General features: G+C 42.8%; 1 protein-coding gene across 1 annotated transcript in view; it reads left to right on the top strand.

Moving 5' to 3' along the window:
• The window catches only part of MNAT1 (MNAT1 component of CDK activating kinase), a 124,412-nt gene extending 103,793 nt beyond the window's left edge, over positions 1–20,619 (top strand). Inside the window, exon 8 of the mRNA XM_068399804.1 lies at positions 20,400–20,619. Within this exon, the coding sequence (XP_068255905.1) occupies positions 20,400–20,520 (121 nt within the window). The 3' untranslated portion in view covers positions 20,521–20,619. The remainder of the gene's footprint in view (positions 1–20,399) is intronic.
• The last annotated feature ends 1,128 nt before the right edge of the window (positions 20,620–21,747 follow it).

Genomic DNA, 21,747 nt, shown 5'->3' with positions numbered 1-21,747 from the left:
GATAATAACTCTGATGCAAAAAGATAACTAACTCAGGAAGAAGACCCATAATATTCCTGTGGAAATCTTACCAAATCTTTTTTTTTTCCTTGAAAAAATGGAATGTACTTTTTCTACAAAAAGTGAGGAATTTGCGTTGATACAGCTTTAACCTCTGTAGAGAGTTATAGGGAAATCGTGTAAAGCTGCGCTCATGGTAAAGTGTGTGTGTGGGGGCCACGTTTGCGATGGCTTCCAGGGCAGCTTGGACTTGCGTGTGCTCCAGTGTGTGTTGGAATAGCACAGAGGTGGTCTGGGAAGGGCCGGCTCTGCTTCTCCTGTCGTATTTGCTCTTCGGTGGCTCCAGGTGATAGAACCTGTGTGGTACAAGAAGTTCTCAGTCACGAAGGGCATCTTGTTAGCCCGTAGTACATTTATGTGGCAAAATATTATTTAAGTCTTTGAAAACCTCCTTAGCACTTGTGTGGCAGATAATGCAACACTTCTGTGTAGCTACTTTGAAGTCAACTTATTAGAGTGCTTGTCCTACTGATGGAAGAAATCAATATGCTCCTTTGCTCTCTTCCCTTAAATCACATCAGCAGCCTGTCAGATGTGATGCACTGTGCTTGACCAACTCACTAGAAATTATTAGCTTTATTTTAGTTAGTAAAGACATTTTACCTGACCAAACCCTCTTTGTCACCAGAATGTCAGAGTGCCTTTGGTGAGTAGAATATAGCTTTTTTTACTTCAGAAGAGATCCATGCCTGAACAAAGGTGACTGTTTTTCTTCTGGGATATGCTCTTCATGCCACTCGGGGACTTAAAAACTGAGAAGTGTAGGTCCACAGAGACCCTGACGTTGTTTCCCAGTTATGCATCCAGTGAAGGCTCCCAGTTCCTGGCTGCCGTCTGGGAGGGCTGGAATAGTGGTCCAGTTGTTTTTAATGGTCGATTACGAGGAAATGCATTTCGGTAGAGAAGTCTTCTCAACACTTGCACTATCCACCATGCTGCTATGTATTCGTTTACGTTTTAACTGAAGGACTGCATTAAGCATATTCTATGTGTTATCTTTCTCTGCTCTGCTGTCTTTAATTAGGAGGTTTATACATTGATGTACAACTAACACAAACATTAAATTGGGGCTAATGGGAAATGAGTTTGGACTTGAGTTACAGTGACCATAAAATGGGATGAGATCTGGCACTTGGTTTAATGATGCCAAAGAGTGGCATGACATGTCATCTAATGACATCATGTTGTACAGTGTTGCATAAAGCACTAATATTTTATGTATAAAAAGAGAAAAAAGCTTGGTTAGAACATTCAGTGCGTATTTGTGCACAAACATGCATAGACCTGTTTATAGCTGTATGTTAAAGCAGTGGCCCACGCTGTTTCTTAGATTTCTTGTTATAGCAAGGAGTTTTTATGTTTAATAACATGAGAAATTAAGCAGCTCAAGAGCATAAAGCAGGAAAATTACCTTCTTTAATTTTCTACAGATGTTTATGATGATTGAAGACTAAAGGAGTTTCATAATGAAATAGCAAATTGCATGATAGAAAGTTAAACTTCAGTACAAAGATACACTGTATTTTAATGTTCTAGGGGAGTGTATCATGTACTAATATAATAATCACTCACCTCTTGTCTTGCAGCTTTTTGACTTGACGTAGCCATGGAACTTCCCTTTAAAGCACAATAATTTCTTTAAAAACCATTTGATCTGTCAAGTAGGTGTAGAAGCTTGTGTCAGACACGAAGAAGATAGCAGGTCCGGCTCTGACAGATGGTACAAATACAGTGAAGTTAATTGACTTCGCCAGGGGAGAAAATTCTTCCTCCCAATTAAGTCAAATGCCAGACAACTTTTCAGAGGTGGGGAGGGAAACATGCCTAAACGACAATACTGACAATGCTTTTCTCGTAGGTGCTTTCTGTGCTTTATTTTTATTTTTACTTTTTAAATTTTATTTAAGCTTTCAGGGATAAAATAATAAAATCAGCTAGCTCAATTGCATTTTTATTTTGGGATTCTCAGACCTCATAAATCTCTTGCCCTTCTGTGGTCCTCTAGGATTTTCTGCCTGTTTTTGTGAAGATAGAAACTTGCAGGAGGCTTTGTGAGGCAATGAAGTCATAGATTTTTTATTTTTCTGCCAGTTTTAGCTGTTCTGCTTCTTTGACTTCATATTGATATAACTTAAACCCTGTCAAAGACAACAGCTTTCTGTCACATTCTGAGTAAATCACAATCCTACCGTGATTTAGAGGTGTGTGGAGGAACAATCCATGCCCCAAACTGCCTAAAAGTGGAGGATGCCATCTTTAAAAGAAAAAACCTAAATAACACACAGCAGTGACAAACTAGCTCCCTTTTATTTCTCCTGCACTTGACTCTCTTCTTGCTAAATGTGGCAATACTATCAAAACTTTTCATTCTTTTGGCTTCTCCCTGTCAGTATAACTGTTCCAGACCTTTCAGTGGCAAAGAACTCCGTTCAGTTTGTGGATTCCAACTTTTTACTCATCCTTGCATCTGGTTTTGTTGCCTTAAAACCCAGATACTTTCAGATTGACACAATATTGATCACAGTTGCATTTGGTTAAATTTGAGGTTAGTTTACATAAGTCAATGATGAAATTTTATGTGACATCCTTTTGGACATCAGGCATTCATTATCTTTAAAATAATTTTTTGAGAAACTTTATTCAACCATTAAATGTACATTTATTAAAACAAGCCCTTAGTATGCATAATTTAGATTTGGAATCATGTTAAGTTTGTTTTTTCACAGTTCTTGGAATGTGCTTTCAGTTTAGCTAAACAACATTCTGTTTAGGGCATAATTTTAAGAATAATTTTTGTAATTTTGGCAGCAAATGCTGTAACATTATAATTATGCCATAAGCATTCAATGTTTTCCCATCATAAACTGGCTATAATCCCAGTTCTGGAATACAGCTTTCTTGTTGCTCTCATCTCTTCAAGTGAAGGTGCGATTTTGTCCGCAGAAATGATTTCTTTATAAAGTCCATCATTTGGGTTAGTTAGATACTAAAGCAGTTCAAAAAGAAAAGTCTGTCTTTCCCTCTGAAGTCATAAATGATTTTTGAACTTTTCTTAAAGGAAATTCACTTTTAAGAATGAGTTAAGCCAGCAGGTTCTGTTCAGAAACTGACTTGATTCATGCATATATTAAAATATTGCTCTCATTTAACTATCTTAATTTAAAAATGGGAACTAGTTAAACCAACACAATCTAGTGACGTTAACATACCTGTTAAGGGTTGTGGATTTCAAAGCAAAACAGGACCTAGTGGTATACCCCAGGGGTCAATACTGGGACCAGTGCTGCTTAGCCTCTTCACTACGGCCTGGCAGATGGGAAGGAGTGCACCCTCAGCAAGTCTGCAGGCGATATAAGTTCAGAGGAGCAGCTCGTGCATCAATGGTTGTGCTGCCCTTCAAAGGGACCTCGACAGGCTGGAGAAATGGTCTGACAGCAATCTCATGAAGCTCATCAAAGAGAAATGCAAAATCCTGCACCTGGGGAGGAATAACCCCATGCACCAGTGCAGGCTGGGGACCGACCAGCTGGAAAGCAGTTTGCACAGATGACCTTGGAGCACAGCAAGCTGACCATAAGCCAGCAGTGTGTCCTTCTGGGAAAGAAAGCCAACAACCTCCTGGGCTGCATTGGGCGGAGTGTTACCAGCAGGTTGAGGGAGGTGATCTTTCCCCTCTGCTCAGCACTGGTGAGACACATCTGGAGTGCTGGGTCCAGTCCTGGGCTCCCCAGTGCAAGAGACATGGACACACTGGAGTCAGTAAGGACTTGGGGTGTCTGTGTGAGGTGAGACTGAGGGATCTGGAACTGTTTAATCTGGAGAAGGGAAGGCTCAGAAGGATCTTGTCAATGTGTGCAAATACCTGATGGAGGGCAGGGAGTAAAGGGGACAGAGCCAGACTCTTCTCAGTGGTGCCCAGTGAGAGGACAAGAGGCAATGGGCACAAATGGAAATACAAGGAATTCCATTAAAATATGTTTACTGCGTGGGAGGTCAAATACTGGAACAGGTTGTCCAGAGAGTTTGTGAACTCTTCCTCCTTGGAGATACTCAAAGCTTGACTGGACACGGCCCTGAGCAACTTGCTTGAGCTGACCCTGCTTTGAGCAGGGGGCCTGGAGTGAATGGTCTCCAGCTGTGCCTTCCAGCCTCAACACTTCTCTGCTTTATGGCCTTTATGTCTGTCTGCTCTGACTCTGCATGGCAAGATGATAAAATTTCATCAAATAATCTCAGCATCTGGATATGCAAAATAACTCTCTATATAAAAAAGAGAGATATTATTTCTTTCAAATTGAGGACTTCTAAACCAGAATCCACTAGAAAGTGTGTTTGCCAGCCAGGTACCTTTATCTTCTTAGTTACTGTTTTCAGAGGTCTCAGAGGTTGTCCTTAAGGGTAGTCCACCAGTTTCTGAAGTGTTGCATTAGATGTTGAGGCTTGAGTTGCCATTGGGTGTGGGCTTGGTAACATGAAATCAGTGGAGTTGCATTGGTGTAAGGCACGATGAGTAACACAGCTATGAGTCAACTGGAGATTTCAAAGAGGTGATTTCGTTTTAAATTGGCTTTCTGTTCTTATATCGCCCTGTCAATTATATACTTTCAATACTGAGTTTAAACTTTCCAGGAAGAAACAAGTACTGAAATAAAAAGCTACATCTGCTCATAAAACAGGAGCCAATTGTCATATTGTCCTGCAGGTCTCACTGGAGTGGTCAGGCTCCCGTGCACTCCCTTTCTGCTCCTGGAGAGGAACGGCTGGGGTAGAGGGAACATTGGTGGGACCCAGGACAGCTTTCCTTATGTTAGGCGCCTTTCACTAGTTCTTATTCAGGGTATGATACTGAACTTGGATAGTGCCAACCAGATAATTAATCCAATTGTCTGTAGCAAAATGAATGGCATTTGCTTCTTTGTAGTGAAAAGCAATAGCGTTTGTTGTGCCTTTGATCTCTAGAAAATGCTCTGATGTGGTGAGATCATCTTGAGGAAGCACTGACAGGTCTTTCCTTGAATTTTGTATTCAACTTGATGTAACAGGAAGAAGAAAGAGTGGAATTGAATATGTGCTTATTGTGATAATTCATTTCAGTCAACAATTAGCTTGTTGGAATTTCAAAGCTGCTGTACAGGACTTGGTATTGGAATGGGATATTGGCGAATGGCTTTATTAATTTTCACTGGAAATTAATGTCTGTCAGCTTTTTTACTATGGGGCTAGTTTTGCTTTCTAGATTAGTAAGACTGTGGCTTCTGATTCAAAACTAATTTTCCTTATTGATGTATTTGCTTATGGGCCTTGATAATCCTTCCAGTTACTGCTTCAGAAGATGTGGGAAGGGGAAGAATACTTGTTCCCTGAAGGTTGCCATAAACCAGTTATTGCTCGTACGATACGCGATGAATGGAATATTTCCATACCCCATAAAACTTTATCTCAAAGAAAGTCTTGAGAAGTTAAAGTAATGGCAAATATTCTGTAGACTAACTCTTGCAAGGGCTAAATAGCCTGGCCTTGATCCAGGAAGGCACTTAACAATGTGCTTAACTTTAAGCGCATCAAATATTCTTACTGGCATGAGTGAAAAATCAATGAGTCTACTCACATGCTTAAAATAAGACATGTGCTTAAGTGTCTTTCTGGACCTCAGCCAGAGCGTTCCGCCTGTGAGATGGGCTGAATTCTAATTGTGGGCAAAAGCCAGTAGTGTTTCATTTTGCTTGTCTTGTGTGTTTCTGAAGAATTCATTGATATTGTCTGTGTTTATTTTAATTGGCCTCCATTTCCCATCTAAGCCCTACCGACTCCAAAGCTCTGGGAGTAAAATAGATGTGCAACTTAGGGCTGTCAAACAGCTTGTCAGGGATAGTACTTAGACTGTATATATTGCTATAGAGCAGGAACTGAACTTCAGAAAAGCTGGGAAAAGATGAGGTGAAACATGATTGTTTTCTTTGGTAGCCAAGGTTTTAATATAGAGAGAAAATGAAGAGGAGAGAAGAGAAGGACTGGTGACACATCGCACCTTTTCAGTTAACATAGTTGCTTCTTAGGAAACATTAAAGAATGCAGACATATGCATTAATAATCGGCTGGCAGTGGCTGTAGCCTTGGCAAGTAGGCTCTCCTACCTCTTATTGATTTTTCTGACTCTCAGGCAGCAATTTGCAATGGGTGGCATGATCCCTTACCCTCAAAGTGGGCAGTGAGATGAGTTGTCACGGCCAAAATAAATTTTGCTTTCTAACCAATCCCTCCTGTTTCTTCAACAGCATCTTTTACTGCTTAGATGACAATTTCCACTGCTGACAACTGTCAATGATAAAATATACTATATTTAAACACAAAGAGCCTCCATGTCTAGAGGTGCAAAATAACCCACCACAACACTACTGAGCTCTCTGTTGGCACCAGCTACACTTGTAGAACCCAACCCTCAAGCGCTGTCAGTCTGGGACATCGCTGATCGGCGAGTGTAAAAGCAGTGGAGCCGCAGTGATCTAGAGGAAATCTTTGCTGTCAACTCTAACTTATTTGTCTAAGGAAATAGTGTGCCATTATCCACTCATCCCCTTTTGTTCTTCAGCATCTAGATATTGCTTGTCTCCCACTTTTCCTCTCTCTATTGGCTTCCTCCTTACATCTCACATTGCTGTTTGCTTTCTTTTCTATCCAGGTTGTTTGCCCACGCAGCAAATTCTCCTTCATATACTGCCTTTGAGTTGTGATTGCTCATGTTTCTTCACCTGTCTTTTTTACTGGAAATTAAAATTTTTGTTTCCTTCTGTATATTAGATTTAGACTAGATGAGAGAGAAACTTAGAGTAGTTCAAAAGAGAGCAGCTAGAATAAAGGAAAATCAAACATAAACATTTTTAAAGGGTTAAATATGTAAAAATAGAAGAAACCGGTTGACACCATGGAATTTTATATGTAATTACAAATGTATCTCCTGAAAACGCCTCTCCATGAAGGAGCAGCTGCCATTTTTAGGAGACCCCTTTCAACAGTGAGTCTTGAGCGGTTTTGAATGAGATTTTGCTTGTAGGTTGCTGGTTTTCCTTCAGCTGCAGGAGTGTGCTTGCTATAGCGCTTCAAGCTTGGTTTCAAGTATCTTTCAAGGTAACTAGCAGTGTGTGGTTTTATTGTGTACTTGCCCTAATGGCCATTTATTTCTTTAAACTGTGAATTCCTCTTTTACTTAAATAAAAGCTTAATAGAATCACCTGTCACATACAGAATTTCACCTGAATTGAGTAAGAGGTGATTTAAGCTTCAAGTTTAGAAGGTGTATTCAGATTCAGGGATAGCCAGTGATCTTTTAAACAGTGAAATGATGTGTGCTAAAGATATCAGAACCAGAATTAGAACTGGAAGAGTGGATGGAAAATGGTATTTTATAGCTATTTTGCTTTCAGCTGTTTTCCCCTTAGCTTTTCTAAAATCAGCTCTCAAGCTTAAGTCTAGGTCTAGGAGTGTATCTGTTTGCAGGTGTCTTCAATGTGACAGAGCCTTCTGCCACCTAGTGTTAATGCGAGTTCTCTCAGCAGGGTATCACCAGATAATTTATTAAATGTCGTTATTTATTAATGATAATCCCTCCCCCAATTGCTAGGCATTCTCTGTGACTGTTTAAAAATGCAGTTTCTGCACCAGAGGGTTTCAGAATCCATTCAATCAGTATGTACAACTTCTTTGGATACGTTTAGTGAGGATGTGGTTTGCGAGGTGAGTCGTGATATAAATAATCCACAGAGAATTTTGGTAATTGTGAACGTGGCTGCTCTGTAACAACTCTGTTAGCACTTTTCTCCCTCTGGTGAAACTAAGGGATTCTGCCGAACTCGGCGCACTTGTGCTTTGATATCTGTGCTCCTACTGGTTCAGGAGATTGTATTAGACTGAAAGCAGCAGAGAATAAAAATTAATTCAACAGAAATTATATAAAGAACGATTCCATTTAGACACTTGACTCATTGTCTTTTTAGAAGAGTAAGATGAAAATCTCCCGTCATCGCTGCTTTTTCTGCTCTAGAAATTCCACCAGGGCACAATAGAGAAGGACAATAAAATCTGGAGAATTACACCCATATTTCACAATAGAAATGTGAATAGGCTTAAAATGATACTTTATATTTAAGCCAAATAATAATAGCTTCTACCATATGTTGACAGATAGGAGGAAACTTCTTAGGATTGGAGGAGTGTTTTTTTGCCTTTGTTCCCCTAGAAAAGCATTTTCAAGAGAGCAGAGCAACTCTTTCCCCTTCTCCCCTCCACCTCTGTGAGCTGTCTCTGACTGCTCTGTGATACAGAGTGGGGCTGAACGGTTCCTTTGCAGGTTGGTGTTTGAGAGCTCAGCCAAAAGGCTGCACACGACTTGGGCAGATGCTTCTAATTAGCCCAGCCATGGTTTTGAGGAGAAGCCCTCACTCCTAGCTGCTGCCCTCCTCTTTCTTCTCCCTCCCACCTCTTCCAGGCCTTCCTGAGGAGCAGATGCCAGCATGGCTGAGAGCTGTAAACTTGATCCTCAACATCAGACTGAAATGCCGACCTGATCAGCAGCAACCAGAACCTGAAGAAGTGGAGGGTCTAATGCATTCGAGCATTAGTCAGCTGTGATACCAGGCAGGCTGGGGTTTTTTCACCTTGTTTTGACCTGAACAGTCTCATCTTCTTTAAATAGTGTCGTTCAAACTGCAATCTTTTTGCTTTTGACAATTATGCTTTTCAAATACTGCCTAAAGAAAATAACTTTGGGTTCTTATTATCTCAAATGAATAACTACGAGCACAGAGCAAGTTTTTAACTTGTTTATTCATTTGAGATAATTATCGGGTTTGGCGGCTTACTTATCTGATCAGTATCAGAGGTTAAAAACCCTCTAGAAATTCTTGTGCATCTTGTGCTATTTTGTTTCTGAGTCATATTAAGCTGGAATTACCATACAACGTGAATTCATTGCTGCTCTGTGAGGGCAGAGGATGCAGCGTCACAGTGAAAACAGAATAGACCGGCTGACCTGGGGAGACAGTATTTTCAAAGCTGAGGTTATAAACAGCTTTTTCTTTGTTCAGATGGTGGTTTTTCCATCAGAAGAGATTAGAAGGCAAAGCCTGTGGCTGTGGTAAACGCACTTCTGGTGTTACTGTCCTGCTTTCGGTCCTTGATGCTGGCAGGGAGAAGGTGATGATTCTTTCCCCTTAGGTCCAGCCTTGTCGTTCTTACCGAGATGGGTGCCCTGCAGTGGTGTTTCAGAGCTGTGCAACAGGGCAGGTAGATGCAGAAGGCACACTGGGGGAGGGTGTAGGGGCGAAGGAGACTGTTGACCTCCATTAGTCTACAGCCTGGCTGTGACCATGCCTGACACTCAAGGCACCCAGGGGCTCTGTCTTCCCCTGCTGAGACTAAAACACAGTCCTTCAATGCAAAAAAAAACCCCTAAAAGTGTGCTGGCCAGTCCATTTTCCAGCCTCGAGCCCAAAGTCAAGGTCCTTACCAGAGCTTCTGAGGCAAAAATATCTCCTCGCTGCCTGTGGCAGGCCATCCTGTACTCTGCAGCTGCGGTACAGCCATGACCGTGCTTGTGGTCTGTTGCCACAGAACTGCGCATCAAGCAAAATGTACTGAAAAAAGTCTCTGTGCATCTCCATCCTCTTTGTGTAGGTGTTCCTGACTGAGCACTCTGTTCAGAAGGGGCTCCGTTTGCTTCACAGCTGTATAATTTACATGGAAGCTGGTCCAGGAGGAATCTCTTTCATGTAGCTCGCTCAAAGCCCCAGTTCATCAATATGGATTGCTTGCCCTGCACTGGGGGACGTATGGTGCGCAGTGGGGTGTACAGAAGTCAGAGAGAAAAGCAGAGAGTGAGGACCTGTAGAGAATTTTTATCCTAAAAGAAGAATTTGCGTGTCCAAAAAAACTGTGTTTCAGAATAAAAGTTGTGTTCTCTCTTTTTGCCTACAGAAGAGATGCTCTATTCCTGGGTTTGAACCTGGGGAAATGTTCCTCTAGCCATTGGGAAAGACACAGTGATGTCTTTAAGACTGAACTTGCCCTATCCTTAAGAAAAAAAAAAGATAAGCCTATGAAAACAATCCCAACTCAGGTAGTAAGTTACAAAACAATGGTTAATTTCCTCAGAGTAGTAAAAATTATTTAAACGTATCCACGTTTTTCTGGGGACCTTTGTCCTAAACGTAGCGTGCGGGAGGAAGAGTGGAGTTGGAGGGCAGGGGGGAAAGATGAAGAATTTGAAGATCAAGCCATGCCAAAACATTTCCATAAGACATTAAATAGAGAGCTACTTTGCAATTACAGGAACGATGGCTTAATGGTCTTTTTAGCCATCGAAAAGAAAAAAACACGAGATCGTAGCTGAGAAAAGGCCCTTGTGTTCAATGACATTCTTCTCAGGGTCAAGTACGAGCGGAGCCTGATTTAGTCATAGACTAAATGTAGCTGCAGTTCTGCAGTCCTCCGAGGTGTAATCTATCCTGGTCATGCAGAGCGAGTGCTTTGCTGGATTCCAGCTAGGACTGCAGTGTCCTTGTTACGCAGCGAGGCTGCTCAAGGGTGTCGAACTGCTTACTTGCAGTTGTTTGAGCGGTTTCTGCGATGGCTGATTGATTTACTGTATCTGGAAGTTCAGACCTGGAAACCTGAGCGAGGGCAAATGCCTTCGCCGCCGTGGCGAGGCTGGGTGTTGAGAGGACGGACAGCTGGCGGGTGACCTCAGGAAGATGACAAATGGGGGACCAGGTGCCCCGGCTCATCCAAGAGTGCTCCCGACCCCTCTGCTCGCAGAGGCGCGAGTTACGGAAGTCACTTGCGCTGAAGGAAGCCTTCCTGTGAGCAAGGCTTCTAGAAATAAACATTAACCTTTTGTTACCAGCGAAGTACAGGGGGATAATGAATTCAAGCAGCTCTTTGGGAAAGAGTTTAAGCAGAAATCCTTTCAGTTTAAAGAAAAAGAAATAATTCATCCTAATGGTAGTGGTTGTGCGTATTTTGGAGACGGCACCTGGAGCGCCGGCAGGAATGCGTGGTGCCGAGATGTGCAGTGAGCAACAAGAAGCAAAGTGTTTACACAGCATAATCGGTGATGGTTCTTGACTGACCTGTATGGAGCCATTAAAATGACTAAATATATTACTGGGGGGAAAATGGGATGTGAGGAAGCCCCCCGACAATTAAAGAAAGAAGAGTCAGCAGAGAACTTGTATCCTTTATAGAGTTTAAATACGTGAATGAAAAGAAATTGGGTAGGCTTTAACCTTTAGCTTGCAAAGGATTAATGTGTTTGCAGGTTCTGCTTTCCATTTCCCATTTTTATTTTAAAACAGGCAGTCACTTGCTAAAATGAGAACTTTCAGATAATAATTGTCTTGAATCTACCCTGTAACAGCACAGAAATCTATAAACCATGTTGACTTAGACCAGCTGAGAAGGTGCCTCCTTTCTCTGAAGTTTGCCTATTGGGGATTACAGTGTACGCTAGCAGCTTCAGGGTTTTCTTTTTTTTAAGCTAAAAAAACTCCAACAAAACAATATGACCTCTGTCATTGCTTTAACTTTTGGAAGTGCATTCAACAGTTCCTGCATTAGCTCAGCTCACTGAATCTCCTGCAAGGACAGGAATGGCCGCTCCTTTGCACTGGTATTTACATTTCCCGAGGTTGAAACTGTTACACCTCATCTGAAGTGATGCTGCCTGGTCAAATGTTAAGAGAACCTGATCAAATGTAGCATTTAATTATTATCAAAGGAAATACACAGACAGCCATGGTGAATTCTGGGCTCACAAGAGGTGCAAAATGTGTTTATCAAACATGCACTGGATTTAAAGATGTGAATTTGTGTTGAATGTAAATGTCTAGCTTGCATAACTCCTCAGTGGAAAAAAAGAGGTTTATTTAACTTGTTAACATTTTTAACATATTGTCTATAGGTGTAATTGGATTTGCAGTTCCTTCAAAGATGGGTGTAGGCAGTTTGTGTCATTTAAGGGGTTTATGTCCCATTTCAGAGTGCTTTAAGTCTGTAGTCTACAGAGCTTTAAGTCAATGGTCTTTAAGTCTATAGTCCATAGTAGTTTGAGTCTACAGTCTTTCTCCACATGAAATAATTGTATCAAGGCTGGTGCCTTCTTGAGTAGGACCCTGCAGGGGGACTGGAGTTGTCTAAAAATTGTTGTTACGGTAGTACCTGCAGAAACCCCTGTGCACAGCCTGCAAGTGGCATCCCAGGACTGTCATTCAGCCTGTGGCACAGAAAATGCATATCAGGTTAGAGTAATACAGAGCTTCCTTTATTCTGTAAAACCTTTTTCATCCTGTCTTTACACTTTAAAACATTCACTTTTTAAAAAATTGTATCAGGCAGTTTATGTGGGGCAGAAGACATTTCTCCTTCTTTGATCTTCATTTCTCCACGCTTTTTCATCTTACCTTTAGGCACTAGCATCGGCTTCTCAGTTACTCCAAAGGCAAATGTTTATCTATGTGTTAAATAAATGTGAGTACCTGACTCTGATCTCATGTCTATTTAAAAACTAGAGCAGCAGTAGAATTGCAGTGCTAGGAAAATGCTGGAGAATCAGGTGCTCTCTAAAACTTTTCTTCTTTAAACTTCTTTTACCAGTAGAAAAGTTGTTTCTTTAAATGATGCATTCACTTAGGAGTACTGAAGATATATTTTGAGATAGCTGTCACAAGAAAATTCCCCTCCATTCCATCCCCCAATGTATTAGCTTTTCAGTGGAAATGTTTGGTCTCTGGAGTCTGGGTTTTGTCACAAAAAGAGGAAGTTTTTGGGGAAAGTAGTATGGGAAAATTTGATTCTATTCTCCCCGCCAAGGATGGCTTCTTTGTCTTTGTGCCTTTGCATTTAAAGATTTTTCTACTGCAGGGTTCACAACTGTACTTACCAATATCATAGGTAATTTGTAATAAAATCTCCAATATAGGTAATTAGATATATCTTACTGTTTATGTAGAATTTCACCATTAAAAGAGGAAACAGTTTATGTGAAACATCAAACAAAAGTGCCTTAGTTTTTATGTTAAACACTCTGAAGATTCTTTTATTGGTCACTGCAGTAGCTGAACAGTAAGGGGCAAAGTGGCTGCTTTCGGAGCAGGAGTGCTGAGCCCCGGGTTGCTGTTGCAGCAGGACACGTGTGGCTTTGGGCTGTCAGGATCTGGAGTGTTTGCCCTTTGATATAAGGGAGAAGAGGGAAGAATAACTCATCGTGGATTTCTACCTTTGGAGTCAGAACTGACTTTATCAGAGACAGCTGTTTCATGGCTAATATTACTTTTCCAGGCTTTTTTTTTCCTCTTTCAGTGTCCGGTAGCAGACCTCTGTGCTGTTCCATTCTAGCTGAGGTGTGCTGTGGCAGACCTGTTTTATTTTAATTTTAAAGAATTTTGTTTCACCACACGCAGTTGACGTGTACTCCTGCCCAGAGACACTCTGACAGCGTCTGAAACAAATTGCTATTTACAAAAAGCAGATGGAAGAGGCTAAAAAAGAATCACTAGAGGTCCTAGATTTCTGTTACTGATTTAGGGGGTTGGGGTTTTCTTGGCTTTTCTACTGGGAGAAGTTATTTCTGGTAGAATAGAGTTCTTCACTTAGAAGACCTAAAACTGAGAAATAAAAGTTCTAGGAGCCGTGAACTCAACTCCCCATTAAGATGTTTTTAGTTAAGTCTTCATTGTAATGAAGAGAGACCCATTAGAGTCAGTAGGCATCTGATTTTGAAGAATTTATTGCAAGATGAAGACCTTAACTTTTCCTTGTTGGAAAGTTGGTTAAGTTTCCCTCTGAAGTAAAAGGGGAAAAAAATACTCAAACACCGTGTAAGTATAGATATGTTTATTTCCAAACAATTCAAGTGAGTCCCTGGAAAATGTCGTCAAAGGTAAAGTCAGTTGGAACCAGAAGGTTTGCTCATAATACCAACCGTGCGTTCAGCAGTCAATCCTGGCAGCTTCAGCCCCCGAATAATAGAATCACTGCTGTCCCCCCTGCGTTGGAGGCGTAGGTGGTGGTTCTACAAGCACGCCAGAAGCTTCTACACCTGATCACGTGCTGGTTTGAATGAGAAAAACTCTGGGCACAGCTCTGTGAATCGTGACGAGTAAGTGACAGCTCTGCGGCAGTCTCTTGGGGCATGAGTACGTGAAATGGGCTGAGCAAGTTCGTGGCATGGAGAAGGCTGGGGTCTGGCACTCATCCGACACCTTGGTGAGCAATTTCTGCTCACTAAGCCCTTAGAAAATTAGCATAGCTAAACAGTATTATTAATCATAAAAAAATAGAGTGGTTTACTGAGCTGAATCTGAACTGGTGGATCTGCTGCCTGCAAGTGGGATTGCCAGGGCTTCAGGGGCGGTGTTTATGGTAGCTCTCCTTGTCTTTGGCAGGATTTTTCAGTAGCCAAAACTGTGTTGTGGTATTTAGAGTGACTTTTCCTTGTACCCCTGAACTGTGGGCTGTATTTGGGCTTGTCCTGCTGCAAGACTAATAGGTGACATAATCTGGTTAAAAATATATCCTTTTTCTGCCTGCCTTGGTATCTGTTGTATCTGGACCTCATTGTGCTTAGCAGTTTCCTGATATTCACACTGATTGCTGCAGTTGTATACACAGAGGCGTAATATCCAGAGGCATTAAAAAAAACCACCCACCCACCCCCTGGAGCTATTGCAGTGGGTGGCTGCCTGCCTGTTTGCAGGTGCTTGCAGCAAACCCCACACCGTGATTTCGTTGTCCACTTCAACTTCCTGGTCACGTTCAAATTAAAGTTATTAAAATGGTTACACTGTTGTGTAATAATAAAAAATGGTTACAAAATTGTCTTATCAGCACTTACAAATAACTTAAGGGCGGGTGTCAAGAGGATGGGGCCAGACTATTCTCAGTGGAGCCCAGTGACAGGACAAGGGGCAATGGGCACAAACTGAAACATGGGAAATTCCATCTCAATATGAGGAAAAACTTCTTTACTGTGAGGGTGACAGAGCACTGCAACAGGCTGCCCAGGGAGGGTGGGGAGTCTCCTTCTCTGGAGATATTCAAAACCCACCTGGACACGACCCTGTGCAACGTGCTCTGGGTGACCCTGCTTTGGCAGGGGGTTGGACTAGATGATCTCCAGAGGTCCCTTCCAACCCCAACCAGTCTGTGATTCTGTGATTCTGTATTTATCAAGCAATGATGTCTTGGTTCCTTGAGGCAGCCATGGACCTTCTCCTTTCCAGGCAACAATTTTCCCAATTCAATGATAAAATACATTTTTCCCATTTAGTCCTTGTTGTCCTGGAGAGCGGAGGAGAAGAGCAGCTGGTGGTAGGTGCCTCGCTGCCATCAGGGCTGGAAGCCTGACCCTGGGCATGGTGCAAGCCCTGCAGGAGGTATTGGGTTGGGCCCGTGAGGAGCCCTTGCTGACTTCATGGTTGTGTAGAAATTGCATTGTGTGTTGGAACAGGCTGTGCTGGCTGGTGTTCAGCAGGGATTTCTGACACAAATAATAGCTGGTTTGTTTGTTAAGATCTAAACACAATGATAGTGCCCAAAGAGTGTCTGCTAAAATAGATGAGAGACTGCTTTTTGAATTTTGAGGGCCAGAGATCAGGCTTGTTGCTAGTCTGTGGAAGGATGAATTGCTATTCTGGACTTCTTTGAGTACCAGCTTTACGTGGTGTGGTTTCCTCCTACCTTAGACACTACTGTCTCCGACACAGGGAGAGCCACACCATATTTGAATAACACCTAGCGAAGGCCTGTTCCCAAATGAATTTCCCAGGGCTATTTAATGAAGAACAGCAATGAACTCTGCTCATTTTATAAACAAATTCTGCTTTGGCTGCATGGACTGACTGTGTGGTAGAACTGGTTCTAACAAAAACAGAGTTGCTTGGAGGAGCTCAGTTTTTACCTGCTCAGGGGCTATGGAGTAACCCAGGCCATACATTCCACAATGAAAAACAGGCCAGAGAAAATCCAGCTCCTGATGTGCCTCCCTCATCTGATCGGACTCGGTCTCTGCAAGGATACTCTGAATAATGCGTCGGTAGCTCATCTTCGAGACTTGATAAATCTAATGAAAATACTGTCCAGAACGGTTCAGGAATGCAGCATATGCTACTGCCTCACTAATGCTTTACACAATTTTCCAGACTAGAGTATTTCGCTTCCTTTCATGCGACCGCTATTTATTATTTAAATGACGAATCTGGAAAATTTCCCAGATCTAATGTCTGCCCCGTTACTTTCTGTCTTGGATACTGTGGATAATCAGATGAATAGTAAATCTATTATGTGGAATAGAATTACATTATCTTTTTTTTTTGTCAGACAACTTGTGAGTGATTTTTCTTTTCTTCACCCCCATAAAATACCTAATAGATCAAAAAAAAGTAAAACCTGTATGCCAAATACGTAGTATTGCACATGTACCTCCAGTAATGCATCTGCAGAAACACGGTGGGACTGCATTTATTGTGGGTAGATGGGGAAAGATGGTGTGAAATAATCCCCAGCACTGACACTTCCAGCTGGGTGGGTGGAGGGAAGTACTGCGGGGTTTTTTTGGCTTGTTGGTTGGATGTTTTGGTGGTTGTTGGGTTTTTTTAATAGCCTGGTTTGCTTGTGCTGTTTCTCCATCCTCTCTGATTGTTTCTGAAGCCGTTCCTGCATTTCTCTGAAACGGAACCGCCCTGTGGAGCAGCGAGGGGACGTTTGCCAGCAGTCTCGGGTGTTACCATCTGACGAGCTGGCGTTGGGTCCTGGTAGCGATGCCAAGCGATGCTGGGGCTGCCTGGGCAGCGGGTGGAAAGGCACGGGGGATCGCGCCCGCTGCTGCGCTGAGCGCCACTGCGTGGCTCTCCAGCGGTCCCGGTCATTGCTGACGAAGTGATGGTGACATGGCCTTCGGAAAAGAGAAGACATGAAGGAAACCCACCCCCAGGAATGACCAGCTTCATTCTGAGCCTCTGCCCCAAGTGTAAATTACACGTCTTTCCTTGAAAACAGGAGGCTTTTTTTCTTTTCCACATGGTGATGAGAAACCAAAGGTCAGGAATGAGCCCCCTGAAGGCTCATGAAGAACAAAATACGACGTGTTTTAACTGACGAGAAAGGGTAATGGGGACGATCAACATCCCGTGGCTGCAGCGAAGGAAAGGGGGCTTGTTTGGGCAGAGCCTGCAGCAGAGCGTAGTCATTACGGTGAATGGGGAGTGTGAAACCGTGGGGCAGAGAACACCCAGCCCTTTAGCCCTGCTCAAGAATAATAGTGCAGGCTTTTTTTAACTTCAGGGTTTAGTCTGCCCTCAGTAAAAACAAGTTACATTAAAAAACTGCACCAGAAAAAGCAAACCTCTTTTTCCTGGTTTCTGCTTATAAGATTTACAGGTACTTAAAATAAACCTATGAAAAACAGACCTTGTGTGCTGGAATTTGCTAACTAGTGAGAGCAATTACCTCCAGGTCCCAAGACCTAACGGAGCTTGACTTTTTGGAAATAAAACTTGGCAAGCGCTTCTTCCTGCCGCTGTTGTAAAGGTGCACATGAAAAGACGTGCTGACCTCTGCCAGAAACCCCAGGAATCCAGTTCAGAGAGATCCTCCTGTGAAGGGCATGGCTGGATTCAAGCAGCACAGATGGGGATCGGTGCGGAAAAGCCAGCGAAACATTCGCTTCTCCTTGTGTGGCTTCAGGGTGGCAGATTCTTTGCAATTGCCTGGTGTACCACAGTAATTAAATGGGTCAAGAGCAGGGAGTTTAGATACTTAACAAGAAAATAAAGACCTCAGTTGACAGCCAGCAGCGCGTCGTGCTTGTTTCACAGGAGCGGGGAGAATTAACGCAGGTTGCCGTAGGAAAAGTCGATCTGAGCCTTTTTGGCAATGATTTTGTATTGTTCCAGAGATCACATACCAATTAGCTATAAATGCTGTAATAGCTGTAAATCAGGCCCTCTTATGAAACTAAGGCCCCAATTTCAGATGACCTGAAAAAAAGGGAAACAATAGACTCTGCCTCTCTCCTTTTAGTGATGTGTAAGTAACAAATGATAAGAAAAGTAATGAAAAATACACAACCAACCTTTGTTAATATAGAAATGTAAAGTAATCCCGTGTTTTCTCTGGACTGTTCCATGCACGAGTGGAAAATTGAGTTTGTGCAATGAGATAAACACGATAGAAGTCAAATCTGAGATGGGAACTGATTTTTATAAGACTCTCTGGTTTGGAGGGTGGAGGTACACACCAGCATTCTGAAGGAAATTATTTGTCATTGTCAGTATCCCTTCGTCATTCCTGGCTGGGGGAAGGAGCTCCTGTTTCCCACAGCAGTTGTAAAAGGCCTTTGGGAAGGATGAGATTTTCCTCTTAAAATATGAAGGGATAAGTAACAAGAATGTTAAAAAAAAAAAAAAAAAAAAAATCTATTAAATGTTTTCCCCCACAAAACAGGAGCTCCCTGCAGACCATCTTCCCTTGCAAATTAAGAGATGGGACCAGCTTTGCTGCTGTGTTTGTAGATTCCCTTTGGACTAAACACTATTAAAAGGGTTTGTGCCCTAATGTCTGTGCCCGTGCTGATGGGAACCAGTGTCCAGCAGTGAGGTCCGGACTCCATCAAGAGTGGTACAAAGCGGCAGAGCTCACCTCAGCTTGGCCACGGGAGGCAAATTCAGCCTCTCAGCTTCAGCATCTCACCAACAGTCACTCAGAAATGTTGTTCATGTCTGTGTGTTGTGGTTATTAGGTGCAAGAAATACAGTTTTAAATCTGTAATTAATCATTTCTAAGTAAGCTCTTTTTCTACACATTTATGGCATCAATGGGTATGACTGTTAATTATGTCTTACCTATAAAATCTGACCTGTTTTATATACTCTTTATGGAAACAGTGTACAGTCATAAATTAAAAGATGCAACTGTTTTGGATATTTTACTGGTGGTCCTGTATTTTCCTGCCAAAAGTGCAGCTGTTTTAGGTTTCTCAGGATAACATTATAAAAAGCCGTATGCGTTTTGCAAGTTTATGCTTGAATTGCCAAGCCAGAGGTGGAATGACTCAACCTTCCCAGGAGCAACACGTACCCAGTGATGAATCCAAACAGCTAGCTGAAGCTCCGTGGCTTACAGGGCAACTGTGAAAAGCAGCGCTCGTTTAGGGTATTTTATCTGGTGTTCACAATTTGAGATGGTTATTGTGCTGATCGTGGCAGGCTACAGCCTGCGTCCATCTGGGGTTTTGGTGCAAAACTAGGTGAGAATCTGGTCTGTATGTGTCTCATGTGGGGTGCAAGAACTACAGGGTTAGAGCATTGAATGAAACCATTCAAGCCCCGCTGGGCAGACACCTTTAATGGGAGCTCTTGGCGTGCACGACTGGGTCTGAGCCCTCAGAAGGAGGTAAGGGGAGCCAAGAGCTTGCGGCAACGCCAGCGTAGGTAGCGTGTTTCAATGTCAACTCATCAGTCTGGCTGGTTTGGTGTAAAATTGATGAAAGAGGGTAGATTTAGATTAGATATTAGGAAGAAATTCTTTGCTGTGAGGGTGGTGAGACACTGGCACAGGCTGCCCAGAGAAGCTGTGGCTGCCCCCTCCCTGGCAGTGTTCAAGGCCAGGTTGGATGGGGCTTTGAGCAACCTGGTCTAGTGGAAGGTGTCCCTGCCCATGGCAGGGGGGTTGGAACTAGATGATCTTTAAGGTCCCTTCCAACCCAAACCATTCTATAATTCTATGATGCTTACTTAATTGTGAAGTTTAGAGGCTTCTTTAGCCAAAATGTTGATGGCAGCCTCCTACAGATCTAATTCTCTGATGTCAGTGGACTTACTCCAGATACAGACGGGCCCGAGAGCAGAAAGTTCAGCCCTGTTGCCATCAGAGCAACCGGCACAGTTGGCTCTTGGGAGCACCCAGCATCAACTGGCCAGAGCTGAAACCCTCTGATACCTGTGGGGGGAGCGTAGGAAAGCTTGTGTTGTGTCGTTGTCTTAGAAGGAACTACCAAAGGGGGAAAACGTAACCCTCCCCCCAGAGCGAGCACAGAAAATACCAACCAGTGAGTGTACTTACCCTAGTGCAAGGAGCCACGTGTTTGCAGCATGTTGGTTGGGCAGCTTCTCTGAAGGTGCATCAGCATCGTCACTGTTTTAACTAATGGACGTCTTACACTGCTGCGTCCACAGGTGGCTAGCAGCAAGCAGCTCCATCTCCTTGCTTTCTCCCAAAAGCAGCCTCAGCCTCGCTGTACTGTGAACTATGTGGGTGTTTCTGCTCTAAAATAACGCTTCTCTTTGTTGTAGGTATCTCAACCATGTACGAGCCGCCTCTCCGCAGGATCTTGCTGGGGGCTACACTTCTTCTCTGGCTTGTCACCGAGCCTTACAGGATGCTTTCAGTGGTCTTTTCTGGCACCCCAGCTAGCTGGTGTGCATCAGCCGGTGATCAAGGGACACCAAACGATGGAGCGAGAAGCAAATCAAGCCAGCAAAGGTTGGGTAAAATTGCTGCCATCTGCACAAGGGCTAAGCTGCAGTCACTTTTGTGTGTAAAACCAGCTGTGTTTAAGTGTTAAAGGGGAAAAAAAAAAAACCCGTCTGCACGAGCGCTTTGTAAAATGGTAGATACATTTTTGTGGAGGGGGAAACTCGTTAGTCATGTGGCACTTTGCTGAGGGAGGCTGAAGCAATAAGCCACATCTAATGGAAGATGTGAATAACTCAGCTGTGTATGTTTGAGGTTTAAAGAAATACACTTGTAAATTTTTTTTAAATAAAGCCAGACTTTATATTAAAGTTTGTGGTTTTACTCTTATTGCAGGGTTTTATTTGCACAAGCATTTAAATGCCATTTTGATTATAACATTTAGTGTCAATATTCAAGCCTACGTTTTCTTCCCATAAAACTAGTTTCCCCAGTTCAGACAAGTGGGTTTTTGCTCCTGCCAGCTGGATGAGATGAGAAACCCTGGAACTATGCTGACACAACTCTTATGCAGGATCCTTCCTGATGTCACTTGGTTCTTAACCTTTGTCTGGAAAACCAATCTTTAGCTGAAAGTCTTTCAACTGAGCTCCTCCAGAAGTAATCTAAGCAGCCTTGATACAAAACTCGGTCGTTAAAGTAGTCAAAATTGGTTTCATTTTTTTCCTATTTAGCTGTTTGCAACTTCTGTGTCATGTGTTCAGGAGCTTCTTTTGGCAGGAACATCCCTTTGTCTGGCTTTTGGGATGACCCTTCCCCCTCGATCTACTGCTTTTATGTGTTCCTTCCCCTTTCCTTGGAGTGGAATGTAGACTAATTGCGGCGTAGATGGGCTTCCTGTGGCGGGACTGGCCCTTGCCAGGAGTGTGTATAAACTGCAGGAGAGTGGAAACTGCTCAGGACAGCGAGCGCCTTGAGTGACGCCTGGACCACGTTTAATGGGTCATCCATTAATAGTTGTTGAAAACTGCTCTATGGAGTGTACTAAATGAACGTATATTTTCTATGTTGTAATAAAGAGAAGAATAAGCTCTACTGCAGACTTGGTGCTTCCTTTATTAAGGAAACTGGAGGGAGATGCCAAAATTTTCATTGCCCTTTCTCTGAAATCTTCTTGTTTGTGCCCAGAATAGTTGCCAACAGGTAACGTTACACACGAGGCAGAGG

Source organism: Nyctibius grandis, chromosome 4, assembly GCF_013368605.1.
Source record: "Nyctibius grandis isolate bNycGra1 chromosome 4, bNycGra1.pri, whole genome shotgun sequence".
Classification (NCBI taxonomy): domain Eukaryota; kingdom Metazoa; phylum Chordata; class Aves; order Nyctibiiformes; family Nyctibiidae; genus Nyctibius; species Nyctibius grandis.
This window is presented reverse-complemented; position numbering and strand designations above follow the sequence as displayed.